Consider the following 17,018-nt stretch of genomic DNA (forward strand, 5'->3'; position numbering starts at 1 on the left):
ACTCTATATAAACAAATATATATACTAACGAAGTTACGAGTAACTGTAATTATCTCTCGTAATGTATCTCTCTATTATTGTAAGTAGAGCTATTTTATGTACTTACCATATGATAGAATAATATGGATATTCCCCTAATTCCAGGATTTGTTTTTTACAGAGAGAGAAAACATATATTTCCTATAAGTTTTTTTTTATACTACTATGGTGGCAAACAAGCATACGGCCAATCACTGTTTGAGGTCAATGATCCTAAATAATAATATAATAATAATAATCTCAGGACAATACACACAGAGCCATCTAGTCCCAAGTTAAACTATATAAAGCTTGTGTTACGGGTACTAGATAACTGATACAAATACATAGATTTTTTTCGTAAATACATACATATTATACATAGAAAACACCCAGATCGATACAAACAATCATACACATGAATACAAATGATTGTGCCGTGCGAGGAATCGAACCCGCGACCATCGGACGTAAAGCGGTGTGCTAGACCGCTAGACCACCGAGGTCGTCGTAAATAATGGTCCAAATATCAAATTAATCATAATCCATTCAGAGGTGTATGCGAGAAAGCGTAACATACAAATATATTAACTTTTTGCGTTTATAATTTTAAAAATACATAACTGCAGTGCGTTTTATGCTATCAAACAATGGAAGGTATAAACAAACACTTTAATTATTTATTTATTATGCTGGCTTTACGATCTTTATTCCCAAGTATAGTTTATATTAATTAAAAACAAAACTGTGGTGAAAATATTTATATTAACTTAAAGCTATGCAAGATAATTCAAAAATTCAAAATTCATTTATTCTTGTAGCACATTTTAGACGCTTAATAATAATAATAATAATAATAATGAACAGAAAAAAAATAAAAATAAATTGTTAGTAATTTTTTTTGATCTCAAATTTTTTTACATTATATTTTAAATCTTCCCTACCGTCCAGTTCGATATATAGATCCAATTGAGAAGAACTGATAAGAAACTCAATTGATTTACTTTCTTTTAAAGCCAGTTATTTACAATGTATATTTATATAGGTGTCTATGTCTAACATTAAATGAAAATCCAGAGCATGAACAACTATTGCCATGCACGCTCGTCGTTAAAGTAATCGTTTATTGAGTAATAGGCTTTGGTCAGTAAATATGATATAACAGATGTTTTGAATTCATTTAAGGGTGATTTCAGTATATCCTTTTTTTTTATAACACAGGGGACAAACGAGCATGCGGCTTACCTGATGGTAAGTGATTACCGCCGCCCATGAGCACCCGCAACACCAGGGGAATTTACGCTAGTACGTTGTCGTTCCTTTTAAAAAGGAATAAGCTCTTTTCTTGAAGGTTTCAATATCGTATCGGTTCGGAAATACCATTGCTGGAAGGTGATTCCACAGTGTGGTTGTGCGAGGCAAAAAGTTTCTAGAAAACCGTACTGTGGAAGACCGCCATTCATCTAGATGATCAGGATGGTATTTCAGTTTTATCCTTTGGTATTATTGCAAATTTTTATAACTATTCCCATAAAAGACCTAAGAAGATTTCGACCACAGTCAAATTTAGATATTCCTACAATATTTTAAATTTACAATATTAAAAACTGGTATGAACAGTCCCTATTCTGTGGCACTGCCTACTTTATATGGTCTATCTGTGTACCAAGTTTGAATGAGTAATTTTTGCATGAAAGAATAATAAATATCTGTAGATCTTCACAAATGTCATATTCATAATATTAGTAGGATATATATATTACAATGTATATAATAGGAGAGTAAGCTCAGATATGACAGGCAATAGAAATCTGTGATAAAGCAGGAGATAGACATTCTGCTTTTATAGTCGTAAATTAAATATGTCATCATCATCATCCAAAATAATGGGATAAGCGCTTCTCGCATCCAATGCCTTCCAGCGATCTTGACCAGATCGTCGGTCCACCTTGCTGGAGGCCTTCCCACGCTGCGTCTTCCGGTCCGTGGTCGCCACTCAAGGACTTTACTGCCCCAACGGCCATCTGTCCTACGAGCTATGTGCCCTGCCCATTGCCACTTCAAAGTCGCAATTCTTCGGGCTATGTCGGTCACTCTGGTTCTTCTGCGGATCTCCTCATTTCTGATTCGATCACGCAGAGTAACTCCGAGCATAGCCCTCTCCATTAAATATGTATAATTAGTAAAACTGAGTTCAGTTCACCCGTGATCATGGTGGTTGAAACACAGCCGACATATCGGGAACTCAGCAAATAAACATAAAACGTGGTAAGATCCCGTGATTTTTACTAATTTTACGTATAAATAATGACCGCGTCAAGTTTAAAACAGTAAATTAAATATGTGTTTTAAATTGATATATATTTATATTTGATAATATAACTTTCAACTAGTTAGTATATTTTCTAGTAACATAACAGTTATATTTATTTCAATAACTATCCATATATAGATGTGAGTACTTACTTTTATACTTTGTTGATTAATAAAGTATATTAATGTAGGTAGTTAGGTACAATATCTTCTTTACATAAAGTGATACAAGCTACATAGCACGTTTTATTTAAAATACTATATCTTGAGGACATATTAATAACAATGAATTTATCCATTTATTTTCAGTTCACTATCAGATGGGTAATATGCTTGTTTGCCACGTACATAGTATAAAAAAAACAAACTGTTTTTTTTATATACATTTTATGGTATACATTTTAAACATATAAAATTTGCATTCATTAGGCAAAAGATAATATGATGTTATTAGTAAAATAAAATTGATTACTGATTTGATTTGTTATCTCTATGGCTTCAGATATAATCACCTAGTATAATTATTTATCAAATTCCAACATATAGTCTCTATATAATACTTGCTAGGACTAAAGTTAATATTTTATTTGGTTTTATTATCTATACATATAAATAAAAATGAAGTGTCTGTTTGTAATATTGAATATTACAAACAGACACTACTAACTACTAACCGTTTTTTACTATATGCATATGAATATAAAAACTGTACATACACTAAAATACATTTTTTACTATTTTTGTCTGTATGTTTGTATTTTCTGGCTAATCTCTGAAATGGCTGGACTGATTTTGACGGGACTTTTATTGGCAGGTAGCTGATGTAATGAGGAGTAACTTAGACGACTTTTATTTTAGAAAAATACAGTTAAATTCCATGTGGACGAAGTCTCATGTACAGCTAGTTTAGCTATTTTTCTAATATAAGTTACTCCTTAAGCCTAAAGTTTGGTAGTCTACCGGGTTAGCATAACACCTTACTTCGGATGATTGTGGTGTTCGATTCCTCTTTTATTTTGTGAATTTGTTGCATAACACAAAGTTTTTATTCATGAGTATGATTATTTGTATCGGTCTGGGTGTTTTATATGTATTATATGTATTTACGAAAAAAATATATATCTATGTATTTGTATCAGTTATCTAGTACCCATAACAAAAGCGTTAGCTAGGTTAACTCTAGATGGTGCTGTGTGAATTGACCTGAGATTATTATTATTATTATATATAATTATTATTATATTATATTATTATAATAATACAATACATATATGTATACAATATTATTATATAATATTAGTGTCTTTTGTATAACTTTTCATCATATTTTATTGTCTGTGCCCAATAAAGAGTTATTGTTATTATTATTATTATTTTTATATATATATATTATATATCTCCCTTTGATGGGGTGTTAAACTTGTCATTGCGGGTGAATATCACCAAACAATGACAATTATAAAAGAAATAATTATGATGACAAAAATTTGCACCCTATTCTACAGGTCTTTAGAATTACAGCTTTTTGGAGAAGTATGAAAGTAAGTGGGTGAAGCTGTAATATTTTGAGGCTAGAGTGTAAGGATGTTGGATGTTTATTATTTTTATTTATTTTTTTCTCAGCTTTTGCTAGTTTTCTCCACACTTACGGGCCGAAACCAAGTAAGTGCAGAGTGTATGTATGTGTGTGTGCATGTGTGTGTGTATGTGTGAGTGTGTGTGTACTTATTGTGTGCCTGGTGTTATATCCTTTTCATCTATCATTTTTATTATTATAATTAAGTATAATAATAAGTTGCCTGAAATAAATAACTAAAGTAAAGTTTACATTACAATACAAATGGTTACATTATATTACAAAAAATCAATGTTCAGAATTGCTACATGACATTGAAGTATACTTGAATATTAATTTATCATAACGAGTGCCTCATCATAATACAGTGTACAGTAATGGATGAATAATTGTGGTGTTATCTGTTATCAAATCTGTTTACATGTTTATATCTGTTAAGTACTTTTTACTACACAATAATAATTATTAAAAATATTATTCAGTGCCTTAATATTTTTTCTGTATATTTGTTATTTCATATTTATAGATATGTGACAACATTTTTTCTGAATATGTGTTTAATTTTGTTGTTTCATATTAATAGATATGTGACAATATTTTTTCTGAATATGTGTTTAATTTTGTTGTGTTTCATATTAATAGATATGTGACAACATTTTTTCTGAATATGTGTTTAATTTTGTTGTTTTTAATATTAATAGATATGTGACAATACTTTTTCTTAATATATGTTTAATTTTGTTGTGTTTCATGTTAATAAATTTTGCGCTTAAAGAGGGAATGTCTGGCCTAAATATATGTACTTCTTATTTACAATAAATAACACATTAATAGAAAACATACCTCAAAAACATTAAATTAAATATCTTAAAATCTAATTATTTGTATTTCATGTTAATAGATATATGCTTGATGAAGGAATGACTTGCTAAAATATAAGTACTCATTATTTACAATAAAAAAGATTCATATCAATGGATGATATATGCCAAAAATATTAAATTAAATATTTTAAATTCTTATTAGAACCATAAGGTTGATGGCAGATAGAAAATACTTCAAAAAAAGATATACCCTGATCTAAAATAATATTTAAATATTAGACCTTACAGTTAATTGTTTTTACTTTAGAGAGAGACAGAGAGAGAGAGAGAGAGAGAGAGAAAGAGAGAGAGAAAATTTTGTTATAATTATAGTCAAATCTATAACCTATCTGTGTAATATTGATTTTAGAAATTCTGTGACTTTTTGATAGACACATCATTCGTAAGTGACTTACTATAACATACAAAATTATGACCACCCGGGAAAAGCCTGGATGAGCCACTAATCGCATATAAACAGATGACACATCAAAAATGCATTTTCAACTACACTAAGTAATAAAAATAATAACTATATTACACTCACCCTTTCTTCCAAATGTGTTACACCAGCCAAGCTTTGGTAAAATGTAGGTGTCTCTAACTCCTGGGCCACATTCTTCCTGTCGGTCAGCAACCACTTGGACAGCACTGTTGCATCCTTGTGGATGAGTAACCATGACCGGAACTGCTCGAAGGTAACCTTCTCCCCAGCACCAAACAAACTTAGCAATATTTCTGTGCTCCTTGTGGCCTCTGTGACTGGTAATGATGTATTCTCCAGATGGAGAGCCTTGGCAAAATCCTTCTTGTAAATAAAAGTGCCATTATCACTCTGATTGTTTACGTACAACGTCCAAAGAAACCTAAAACGAGATGTGCATTGTTGTTTACATGTTCAAATAGGCAAGTAAATAAGTTTGTTTTTCAATCTGTCCTTACTTAATTTTCTCCTCCAAGTTTCCTTTCGTGAGTACTACGATTCCGCGCAATAGATCCCTGAAGCCAATGCCCCTTTTGGTGCCCCCGCAGGCCTGGTACAGCCACTCAGCGACTTCGTAAGGCACTCCGTCGCACAACACTTCATGAACGAATGCATCAAGACTCAAGGTCGTGCCGCCTGGCGTAGCACATCTCTTGAACGCCTCCCGAATACGTCTCACCTCACTATCAGACACTGCAAATATAACACAATAAGATGATATTCATCAATTTAACAGCGCACTGTATTTAATTAACTATCTGAACAATCGCGTACCCCGTTTCTCAGCATCTTCATAAGATATAAAACTAAGTTTCGAGTCTTTCGCACCCATATTCGTATGCACGTAATGATCATAACATTTTTACAGGCGTAATAAACACAAAGAAATAAAAAATAGTACAGCTGACACTTTATGTCGTACGATGTGTGGCCATATTGAATTTATAATAGACAGAAGACATTTGCAGGGTTGCCAACTGCTGAATTTTTATTTTTTACAAAGGAGCTAAAATCCCAGGTAATTGCCATGTTTATGACCCCCTTCGGGGGTAATTTTTAATTTTTGTAACTTTTTCGAACCCCACGCTGAATACAATGTCTTGCAACATGTTAGCAAACCATCAAAACATTGTGTAACAAAACGACTCTAGTGGGATGGGTATGAAGGACAATCGTATCTATGATCTCTTCTCATTCATCAATAAATAAATCAGAATGAGCAAATTTATATGGTTCAGTAGCAATTTTAATCAGTTTCCAATGATTCAAGTCAGTCAGTCAGTTTCTACGTCAGTTCTTGCTCCTTGATTATAACTGTCATTTTTCTAGGTAGTCTGTGGTAGTACCTGTAGATTATATTTTTATTTTCACACTTTAAAACAAAGAAAATATAATATCCTACCATTTCTACGGATTTTTTTCTAATTTGATTTGTTCAATGATTAACAATCGATTCATGTTATTATTAAGAACCTAAACATACAAAATTTCCTTTTTAGATATTTAGTGGGGTATGATGTGTTGATCTGAAAATTGTTTTTGTTATGGTTTTTTGTGTTTTGATTTACTTGGAAAATCTTTGATTCCGTGTAAATGTCTGTCTCTTTGTGCGTTTTGAGAATAGAGATCGACGAAGATCTACCCGAGATGGGAGATAATGCAGCTGAAATAGGTAAGTACTAATTAGACTAAATATTTCGTAATAATTATTAAAATGTATATTTTTAATTGTTACTTGTACTGATTAAAAAAAAAACGTTAAGGACCTTAGTACATGAAATAATTTTAGTGATTTTGTTAATATTATAGGTTCAGTAAACCTATCTTTTTTTAATCTTAGCTATATTTGGATTTCTAGAAGCCGCTAAGGAGCAGAAGAAGAAGGATCGTGGTGCTCGCGAGTCCAAGACCATCACAGTTGAAACATATGCCAGTGTGCTCAGTGGGTCGAACACTGATCTGGGTATCTTACCGACAAGTTCACGGAGGTCACCCCCTGAGGGTAGCAGCATCTCTGAAGAAGATGATACAATTAGCTTCTTTTATGGTAACCCACTGGTAGAGGTTACCAAAGGAGTATTACATTTGTATAAAGAGAAGTGAGTAATTTTTAATAAATCCATGTTTCTAGAAATATCTAGCTTTGAAATTGAAGCATATCACTTGCATACACACATGACAGTCTCTGTGGTTTAGTGGTTTACCACATGACCTTACTTCTGATGGTTGCAGGTTTGAATCCTCACATGGTACAAATATTTGTATTCATAAATATGGTTGTTTGTATTGTTGTATGTGTGTTATATATATATATATATATGTCAAGTCTATTTTTTTATACTATATGGTAGCAAACAAGTATATGGCCCATGTTAGGTCTATTTTTTTTTTATAATGCAGGAGACAAGCATGCGGATCACCTGATGGTAAGTGATTACCGCCGCCCATGAGTACCCGCAACACCAGGGGATTTGCAAGTACGTTGTTGGCCTTTTAGAAAGGAATAAGCTCTTTTCTTGAAGGTTTCAATATCATATCGGTTCGGAAATACCATTGCTGGAAGGTGATTCCACAATGTGGTTGTGTGTGGCAAAAAAATTCGAGAAAACCTCACTGTGGAGGACCGCCATTCATCCAGATGATCAGGATTTTAGTTTCTGGCGGGTGGTACAGTGGTGAAACTCAGCAGCTGGTATTAATCCGAACAATTCCTCAGAACACTCCCCGTGATATATGTGGTAGAAAATACACAGAGATGCAATATATCGCCGCAATGCCAATGGGTTGAGTCTGTCACATAGACATTGATTACCAATGATTCTGTCTGCTCGGTCCTAAATGCGGTCAAATGGAAGTAGCTGGTATTGTAGTGCTCCCGCCCAGAGATTAGAACAGTATTCCATATGCGGCTTGATCTGCACCTTGTATAATTGCAAAAAATGGGCCGCCATGAAATACCGTCTCACTGAGCACACCAAGCTTTTTTGAGGCTATTTTAGCCTTGTCCTCCAAATGACCGCAAAACTGAACGTCACTGGATATATCAACGCCAAGGACCTCGAGATTTGGCTTCACATCAAGGAGAGTGTCTTGAAACTGAGGAGATACGATAAATGGATTCTTTTACGCTGTCTATGTATTAATAAAAAATAATTAAGTATGTGTATCAGTTGTCTAGTACCCATAACATAGGCACTGCTGACTGTGGTATTGGTCATAAAAGATGTCGCTGTGTGGAATGTCCAAGGTTATTGTTATGTATTTATAGTTTTTTATATTAACATTTTAATTATATTGGATTGTACTGTATCTGTACTGTTTTCCTTAAAAATCTGTCTTTATGAGTTTTACTAAGCAGTTGTTGTTGGTGTTACTTTATGCTTGGTTTTGGTTGAAGAGTCAGAGAAAGAAAATGAAGACCTGGCTTCCTAGTCCACTCGAATGCATTAGTTGTGCTAATAGCATTACATGATGATGTAATATCCTTGTTTTGGTTCATGAATGTACCAAGAATACAAACTTACCATCATTAGTATTCATTAGTACGATTGTTTGTACCGGTCTGGGTGTTTTCTATGTATATGTATTTACGAAAAAAATATATAATAATATAAAAATAAATATAAGTAATAATAAATAAATAAATATAAAAATATAGATGTAGACTGTTTTATATTATGTATAACTCAGTTGTTATCAGTACGCGCACTTAATACAGTACTGCACTCAAACGGTCTTATTACAAAAAGTCTATTAAAACTCGGACGAAACGTGGTCTAAATGGTCGAGGTTTAAACCATTCCTAATGTTAATACTTGGAATAAACCTAACATTATTACGAATCCAGATCTAACAGAGGACTACTTAGTACTACAGTTAAATCGTTCATTATGTATTCCATACAGAAATCAGTCACTCATGTCTGTCACCGTACAATTACGTTCCATTTTACCAGAAAACTGAAAAGATCAAAAATAATATTAATTCAAAGAAAAATGTATAAACTAAAAATAAATTTATTTCTATTTATCTAGGTCTTCATTATAACTATTTCATTAATATATAATATTTATTAATGTACTATTAGGCTGAAAATCAGTTTTAAATTACAAGTAGGAGTCCTATACGGAGGAAAGGAACGGCGAGATATTTTTATTGGATCGTTCGAATGGTGACTATTTCAAAGTCAAATGAGTGAAAAAATAACAAATAACGTCTTTTATATATTTTTATTTTCGTAAAATTTGCTTTAAATATTTTTAGTTAATATATTTTTAATTTAGTTAAAATATTTTTCCAAAAACTACAACTTACAATAGAATTTTTAAAATGGAGTTTGTATTTTTGCATTTAGACCACTGTTAAACTAGGGGCATTGCAGGTCTAACTTTAGACCATAGACGAATCACGATTTAGAGATAAACTTCATTTTGTAATAAGGAATACATTGGTGAATGGTTTATTACTAGTGCTAAACCAGGATTATCTTTTTGTAATAAGGCCGAAAAAGTTTAATTTGGACGGCCACTATGATGTAGTGGTTTAGCACACCGGTTTACATCCGATCGTCGCAGGTTCGATTCCTCGCGCGGCACAAACATTTGTATTCATGCGTATGATTGTTTATGTCGATCTGGGTGTTTTCTATGTATCATATGAATGTTTTTACGAAAAAATATATATCTATGTATTTGTATCAGTTATCTAGTACCCATAACACAAGCTTTAGCTAGTTTTACTTGGGTCTAGTGGTGCTGTGTTTTGTCCTGAGATTATTATTATTATTGCCATTAGGTGGGTTATCAGCTGATCAGAGGTTTTCTCATGAGACTATAGCATGGGGTTTTTCAAGAAGGGTTATATTAAGGTTTCTTAAGGGTTGGCAATGTGGACATGACACCCCTGGTATTTTAGGTAACTATAGGCTTTGGTAACCACTTACGATCAGATATGCCGTATGCTTGTTTGCCACCTACATGGTATATAAAAAGCTTGTTTCCAGTTATAATTTTTTTTTATAGTGAATTGAAGGAAGCAGCAGAGGAAGCAAAGACTCTTTGCTTGCTCTCAGTCCCTGGAGCCTTGGGGGCAGCTGACCTTCTAGCATTTGCTGCTGCCTGTCAGGATGACATAGCGCATGTGAGGGTACTGCGAGATGGCTCTCCAGACCATTATATGGCTTTATTAACGTAAGTCACCAATTGTTTTAACCCATTAACTGAGTTATGATTAATGGACGTGCGTACTCTCTAGTTTTGGTTGTAGAGTTTTTAATTTAGTTAATGATGTATTTATTTGATTTTCATGAACATTTTTTACAGTGTATTTTGAAGAAATTTTATTCTTGCCCATTTAGTAGCTAGCATTATCACGCCAGCCATGAAATGTTTATATTATGGAATCGTACACAGCCTATCTCTATAATGGACATTATCAATTTTAGACTAATTCCTTCAGGCTCTGAAAGGAAATAATACGTATATAGGAGACGTAAGGGTAGACGTACAGACGGGTGGGTGGTGCGCAGGTTCCGCACGAGCTCGTCGGCGCGCGAGTTCCGCGAGGCGTTCGAGGGCGTGCCGTACAGCAGCCTGGAGCCCGGCGCGCTGTGCCGCGTGGCGTGGGTGGCGCGCGCCGACTGGGCCCGCAGCGGAGCCCCGCCGCCCGCGCACACCGAGCTGCCCACGTGCCCCGTGTGCCTGGAGCGCATGGACGAGAGCGTGGCCGGCGTGCTGAGCGTGCAGTGCGCGCACGCCTTCCACGCCGCCTGCCTGGTGCGCTGGCGCGGCGCGCGCTGCCCCGTGTGCCGCTGCGCGCAGACGCCCGAGCCGCGCTCCGGCGCGCGCTGCTTCCAGTGCGAGCGACCCGGTACGTGTCCGGCGCGTCCGGGGTGTCCGCCTGCCGCCGCTGCCGGCGTCCGGGTACGTGTCCGGCGCGCGCTGCCCCGTGTGCCGCTGCGCGCAGACGCCCGAGCCGCGCTCCGGCGCGCGCTGCTTCCAGTGCGAGCGACCCGGTACGTGTCCGGCGCGTCCGGGGTGTCCGCCTGCCGCCGCTGCCGGCGTCCGGGTACGTGTCCGGCGCGCGCTGCCCCGTGTGCCGCTGCGCGCAGACGCCCGAGCCGCGCTCCGGCGCGCGCTGCTTCCAGTGCGAGCGACCCGGTACGTGTCCGGCGCGTCCGGGGTGTCCGCCTGCCGCCGCTGCCGGCGTCCGGGTACGTGTCCGGCGCGCGCTGCCCCGTGTGCCGCTGCGCGCAGACGCCCGAGCCGCGCTCTGGCGCGCGCTGCTTCCAGTGCGAGCGACCCGGTACGTGTCCGGCGCGTCCGGGGTGTCCGCCCGCCGCCGCTGCCGCCGACCGGGTACGTGTCCGGCGCGCGCTGCCCCGTGTGCCGCTGCGCGCAGACGCCCGAGCCGCGCTCCGGCGCGCGCTGCTTCCAGTGCGAGCGACCCGGTACGTGTCCGGCGCGTCCGGGGTGTCCGCCTGCCGCCGCTGCCGGCGTCCGGGTACGTGTCCGGCGCGCGCTCCCTGTGTGCCGCTGCGCGCAGACGCCCGAGCCGCGCTCTGGCGCGCGCTGCTTCCAGTGCGAGCGTCCGGGTACGTGTCCGGCGCGCGCTGCTTCCAGTGCGAGCGACCAGGTACGTGACCGCCCGCCGCCAGTGCCAGCGACCAGGTACGTGTCCGGGGTGGTGACCGCCCGCTGCCAGTGCGAGCGACCAAGTACGTGTCGGAGGCACGCCCGCCGTCAATGCGAGCGAAGTCAATTACCATGTTTTCCAAGATTATCAGTCGCCTCACTAAGTTTTGGAGGTTGTTTTTCTATAAATATAAAAAATAAAACATGATGAAGAATAGTTAATTAAAAACCATGTTAGACTTATATAAACTGCACACACACAGTTTATATTTACTACTGGAACTGTAACGTTGTACGCGATGTGAATGTGAGATCCGTGTTCGCAGAGGAGGAGGAGGATGGCGGGCGGCCGACGGAGGGCGGCGCGACGGAGGAGGACGGCGTGGAGGCGGGCACGCTGTGGATCTGCCTCATCTGCGGACACGTCGGCTGCGGCAGGTAGCGCACGCACACACAATCACACGCTCCCACACGCACACACACGCACCTACACGTACCCACACGCACACACACCCACAAGCACGCACAGGTACGTATGTATGCACGCACGCACTTACGTACGCGGGATATATATTAGCTGCATTTATGTAGACACGTTCTTTTACGCACGTTCAGGAGTGCATGCGATTTAGAGCGGGATAGCCAGCGCACGCAATCCTGAAGGATTACATTTTTTTCATTTATTTGTATTGACTCATTTACATGATTGATACGCATGATTGCGTATAAATTTCATGTATTTCACTTTGAGAAGAATATGAAACATGAAAATCTCAGCTTAACTTTTCGAGCTATTTGTACGTGAATCTTTAACATACGAACAGGTGGTTTTCTTCTAACGAGTTTACGATTTTATTATGTGTAAAAATGATAATTGTTATTTATTATTTCTAGATACGAAGGAGGGCATGCAGCTAAACATTTTCTGCAATCCAACCACACCTACGCACTACAGTTAGGGTCCAATCGAGTTTGGGATTATGCAGGTATGTATATTTAGCATGTACATTAAAAAGTAATATCGGAAGTAAAGCCATATACTGAACTGTCAGAGTACAGAGGAATGAAACAGTCATTATTTTTCCCAGAACGGTTCAAGTATAGTTTACATATTATATTGATATGTACTACCGGTCGGCGATATAGATATCGATCGGTTTGTACATGTCTGGTATGTCGCAGGGGACAACTTCGTGCACCGGCTGGTGCAGAACAAGGCGGACGGCAAGCTGGTGGCGGCCGAGGGCGGCGCGGAGGACGCGGCCTGCGGCGGAGACAAGCTGGACGCCGCGCACCTCGAGCTCACCTACGCGCTCACCCACCAGCTGGACGCGCAGCGCAACCACTACGAGCAGCGGCTCGCGCAGTGCGTACCATGTCGCCGCTCTAGTGCCGTGGACGTGCTCGAGTCACCTACGCGCTCACCCACCAGCTGGACGCGCAGCGCAACCACTACGAGCAGCGGCTCGCGCAGTGCGTACCATGTCGCCGCTCTAGTGCCGTGGACGTGCTCGAGTCACCTACGCGCTCACCCACCAGCTGGACGCGCAGCGCAACCACTACGAGCAGCGGCTCGCGCAGTGCGTACCATGTCGCCGCTCTAGTGCCGTGGACGTGCTCGAGTCACCTACGCGCTCACCCACCAGCTGGACGCGCAGCGCAACCACTACGAGCAGCGGCTCGCGCAGTGCGTACCATGTCGCCGCTCTAGTGCCGTGGACGTGCTCGAGTCACCTACGCGCTCACCCACCAGCTGGACGCTCAGCGCGCCTATTATGTGCACTGTATTTTTTTTTTGTCGGCTAAATTTGAACTTAATATATCTTGGGTTGTAAATCAACAACGGTGCCGAATAAAGTATGGGCTCAGCGACAGTTACGAATGTGCAGGCAGCAGCGGACGCACGCGGCGGAGCTGGCGGAGTCCCGGGAGCGAGCGGCTCAGGCGGAGGCGACCGCGAGCTCGCTGCGCGCAGACCTGGCCGCCCTCACGCGCACCAACGCCGCGCAGGACCGCCGCCTGCACCACCTCACCGCCAAGTGAGTACCGCTCGCTCACCGTCACTCGCCGCCAGACCGACCGACCGGAAGACCAGATGTTGTAATAATTAGGAAACTTTCTTTTTTTCTTAACACGTGTGGCGGTGCCGCAGGTTGTCTGCGATGCAGGCGGAGCTGTCGGAGGAGCGCGGGCTGGCGGCCGCGCTGGCCGGCAGCCAGGCCGAATGGCAGGCGCGCGCCAAGCTCAAGGAGGAACACTACCAGACAGAGGTACGCCACAACCGGCCCGAGACCTAGCCGGCGGCCGGAAGCCGCGTCGACCGACCAGTCGTTTTAGTTTTAGTCATGTGTGACTAACAGTGTACGTCGGTATCGTGGCAGGTGTCGGAGCTGAAGGAGCAGCTGCGGGACCTGATGGTGTTCGTGCAGGCTCGCGAGCAGCTGCAGCAGGCCGGGGCCTCCCCGGACGAGCTGGCCGCCGCGACCGTGTCCGTGTCCGCGGCGGACACGGCCGTCGGCCGCGGACGACGCGCCAGGCGACGACGGTAGCCGCCGTCACCGCCGCGACCGTGTCCGTGTCCGCGGCGGACACGGCCGTCGGCCGCGGACGACGCGCCAGGCGACGACGGTAGCCGCCGTCACCGCCGCGACCGTGTCCGATATATGTCCGCCGCGGACACGGCCGTCGGCCGCGGACGACGCGCCAGGCGACGACGGTAGCCGCCGTCACCGCCGCGACCGTGTCCGTGTCCGCGGCGGACGACGACGGTAGCCGCCGTCACCGCCGCGACCGTGTCCGTGTCCGCGGCGGACACGGCCGTCGGCCGCGGACGACGCGCCAGGCGACGACGGTAGCCGCCGTCACCGCCGCGACCGTGTCCGTGTCCGCGGCGGACGACGACGGTAGCCGCCGTCACCGCCGCGACCGTGTCGTGTCCGCGGCGGACACGGCCGTCGGCCGCGGACGACGCGCCAGGCGACGACGGTAGCCGCCGTCACCGCCGCGACCGTGTCCGTGTCCGCGGCGGACACGGCCGTCGGCCGCGGACGACGCGCCAGGCGACGACGGTAGCCGCCGTCACCGCCGCGACCGTGTCCGTGTCCGCGGCGGACGACGACGGTAGCCGCCGTCACCGCCGCGACCGTGTCCGTGTCCGCGGCGGACACGGCCGTCGGCCGCGGACGACGCGCCAGGCGACGACGGTAGCCGCCGTCACCGCCGCGACCGTGTCGTGTCCGCGGCGGACGACGACGGTAGCCGCCGTCACCGCCGCGACCGTGTCCGTGTCCGCGGCGGACACGGCCGTCGGCCGCGGACGACGCGCCAGGCGACGACGGTAGCCGCCGTCACCGCCGCGACCGTGTCGCTGTCCGCCGCGGACGACGACGGTAGCTCGCGCCGTCACCGCCGCGACCGTGTCCGTGTCCGCCGCGGACACGGCCGTCGGCCGCGGACGACGCGCCAGGCGACGACGCTCACCCACCAGCTGGTAGCCGCCGTCACCGCCGCGACCGTGTCCGTGTCCGCGGCGGACGACGACGGTAGCCGCCGTCACCGCCGCGACCGTGTCCGTCCGCGGCGGACACGGCCGTCGGCCGCGGACGACGCGCCAGGCGACGACGGTAGCCGCCGTCACCGCCGCGACCGTGTCCGTGTCCGCGGCGGACGACGACGGTAGCCGCCGTCACCGCCGCGACCGTGTCCGTCCGCGGCGGACACGGCCGTCGGCCGCGGACGACGCGCCAGGCGACGACGGTAGCCGCCGTCACCGCCGCGACCGTGTCCGTGTCCGCGGCGGACGACGACGGTAGCCGCCGTCACCGCCGCGACCGTGTCCGTCCGCGGCGGACACGGCCGTCGGCCGCGGACGACGCGCCAGGCGACGACGGTAGCCGCCGTCACCGCCGCGACCGTGTCGTGTCCGCGGCGGACGACGACGGTAGCCGCCGTCACCGCCGCGACCGTGTCCGTGTCCGCGGCGGACACGGCCGTCGGCCGCGGACGACGCGCCAGGCGACGACGGTAGCCGCCGTCACCGCCGCGACCGTGTCCGTGTCCGCGGCGGACGACGACGGTAGCCGCCGTCACCGCCGCGACCGTGTCCGTGTCCGCGGCGGACGACGACGGTAGCCGCCGTCACCGCCGCGCGCTACGTACTTTAACGGTTTAGCACTCCACTTTAGAACCGATGGTCGACGGGTTCGATTCCTCGTACGATACGAACGTTTGTATTCATAACTATGATTGTTTGTATCGGTCTGGGTGTTTTCTATGTATATTATATGTTAAAAAAAAACAGTTGTCTAATAGTTGGAATAAGGAAGAAGCAGATTATGATGATGATGATGATGATGATGATGATGTCTAGTACCAAAAACACAAGATTGACTCAGCTTGGCACTAGACGTCGCTGTGTAAAGTTGTACAGGTTATTATTATTATTAAATTTACAGCAATGAGTATTATATCATAATCGAAGCACAACTCGGCGACTTATTGTGGTGAACACAACTTGACGTGTCCAAATTTCGCTCGGTACATTTAAAACCTACATAGCAGAACGAACCTATGGCAGTTTCCAAATATTTTTTTGGTTTAATATCAATGTTTGTCTCATCATAGAATCGATTTGAAATGTAATATTAGGGTTTTGGATAGATATAAATTTTAAATTTATTGTAGAAACTTGTGCAGCCACCATATATAATCGGGTATTGTAATATTAACTCGTTTATACTGAAAATTACTGTGATAAATGTGAATTAGATGTAAGTACACTGTATAGTATAGACACATAATGGTTGCAATCGACACGAATTTTGTTTGCTAAAATCGCTTCGATCATAACGCAGTTAATGTAAACATGAGCACGAAAACAAGGGCTTGTATTGTTAAGACAGAGATCTCCAATGTAGTTCAGTGTTTGGACTCGAAATACTTTAATATTACAACAAAATATAGCTATATTTAATGTAAAATTTGTGAAAATAAATAAATTGATTAATTCATTCATTACTAATGTCAAAAAAATCCAAAAAAGAGATTTGCGATTATATATAAATCAACAGCAGTTGTGAACTATACGAAGGTTTCAAAATCAAAAGTGTGTTTTCACGTAGATCTATGAAATT

At 43.5% G+C, this 17,018-nt stretch overlaps 3 protein-coding genes across 3 annotated transcripts in view; 2 read left to right on the top strand and 1 right to left on the bottom strand.

Moving 5' to 3' along the window:
• LOC131842738 (ubiquitin carboxyl-terminal hydrolase 32) overlaps nucleotides 1-6,174 on the bottom strand; it is a 53,149-nt gene extending 46,975 nt beyond the window's left edge. Inside the window, exons 1-3 of the mRNA XM_059191302.1 lie at nucleotides 6,029-6,174; nucleotides 5,713-5,947; nucleotides 5,318-5,636 (exon numbers count right to left, since the gene is read on the bottom strand). Coding sequence (XP_059047285.1) covers nucleotides 5,318-5,636; nucleotides 5,713-5,947; nucleotides 6,029-6,086 — 612 coding nt within the window. The 5' untranslated portion in view covers nucleotides 6,087-6,174. The remainder of the gene's footprint in view (nucleotides 1-5,317; nucleotides 5,637-5,712; nucleotides 5,948-6,028) is intronic.
• A 431-nt stretch (nucleotides 6,175-6,605) lies between these two features.
• LOC131842731 (BRCA1-associated protein) lies at nucleotides 6,606-14,446 on the top strand. Its single transcript, XM_059191295.1, has 10 exons — nucleotides 6,606-6,926; nucleotides 7,113-7,353; nucleotides 10,276-10,443; nucleotides 10,782-11,122; nucleotides 12,213-12,324; nucleotides 12,781-12,872; nucleotides 13,069-13,256; nucleotides 13,780-13,925; nucleotides 14,039-14,156; nucleotides 14,268-14,446. The coding sequence occupies exons 1-10, from the start codon at nucleotides 6,848-6,850 to the stop codon at nucleotides 14,433-14,435; spliced, it is 1,653 nt and encodes a 550-aa protein (XP_059047278.1). The 5' UTR covers nucleotides 6,606-6,847; the 3' UTR covers nucleotides 14,436-14,446.
• Nucleotides 14,447-14,549: 103 nt separating this feature from the next.
• LOC131842739 (transcription termination factor Rho-like) lies at nucleotides 14,550-16,017 on the top strand. The gene is made up of 3 exons (XM_059191303.1): nucleotides 14,550-14,570; nucleotides 15,011-15,509; nucleotides 15,566-16,017. The coding sequence occupies exons 1-3, from the start codon at nucleotides 14,550-14,552 to the stop codon at nucleotides 16,015-16,017; spliced, it is 972 nt and encodes a 323-aa protein (XP_059047286.1).
• Nucleotides 16,018-17,018: the final 1,001 nt, after the last annotated feature.

This window comes from Achroia grisella, unplaced genomic scaffold (assembly GCF_030625045.1).
Source record: "Achroia grisella isolate CSIRO2021 unplaced genomic scaffold, CSIRO_AGI_Agris_v1 utg2470, whole genome shotgun sequence".
NCBI lineage: Eukaryota > Metazoa > Arthropoda > Insecta > Lepidoptera > Pyralidae > Achroia > Achroia grisella.

What these genes read in the sequence shown, in the direction of transcription:
- LOC131842731 (XM_059191295.1), top strand. Translation starts at nt 6,848, where the DNA reads ATGTCTGTCTCTTTGTGCGTTTTGAGAATAGAGATCGACGAAGATCTA. An exon ending in GGACACGTCGGCTGCGGCAG is followed by an intron (nt 12,325 to 12,780) that starts GTAGCGCACGCA and finishes TATTATTTCTAG; the next exon opens with ATACGAAGGAGGGCATGCAG. An exon ending in AGGAACACTACCAGACAGAG is followed by an intron (nt 14,157 to 14,267) that starts GTACGCCACAAC and finishes GTATCGTGGCAG; the next exon opens with GTGTCGGAGCTGAAGGAGCA.
- LOC131842739 (XM_059191303.1), top strand. Translation starts at nt 14,550, where the DNA reads ATGTCCGCCGCGGACACGGCC. An exon ending in TGTCCGCCGCGGACACGGCC is followed by an intron (nt 14,571 to 15,010) that starts GTCGGCCGCGGA and finishes CGACGACGGTAG; the next exon opens with CCGCCGTCACCGCCGCGACC. An exon ending in CGACGCGCCAGGCGACGACG is followed by an intron (nt 15,510 to 15,565) that starts GTAGCCGCCGTC and finishes CGACGACGGTAG; the next exon opens with CCGCCGTCACCGCCGCGACC.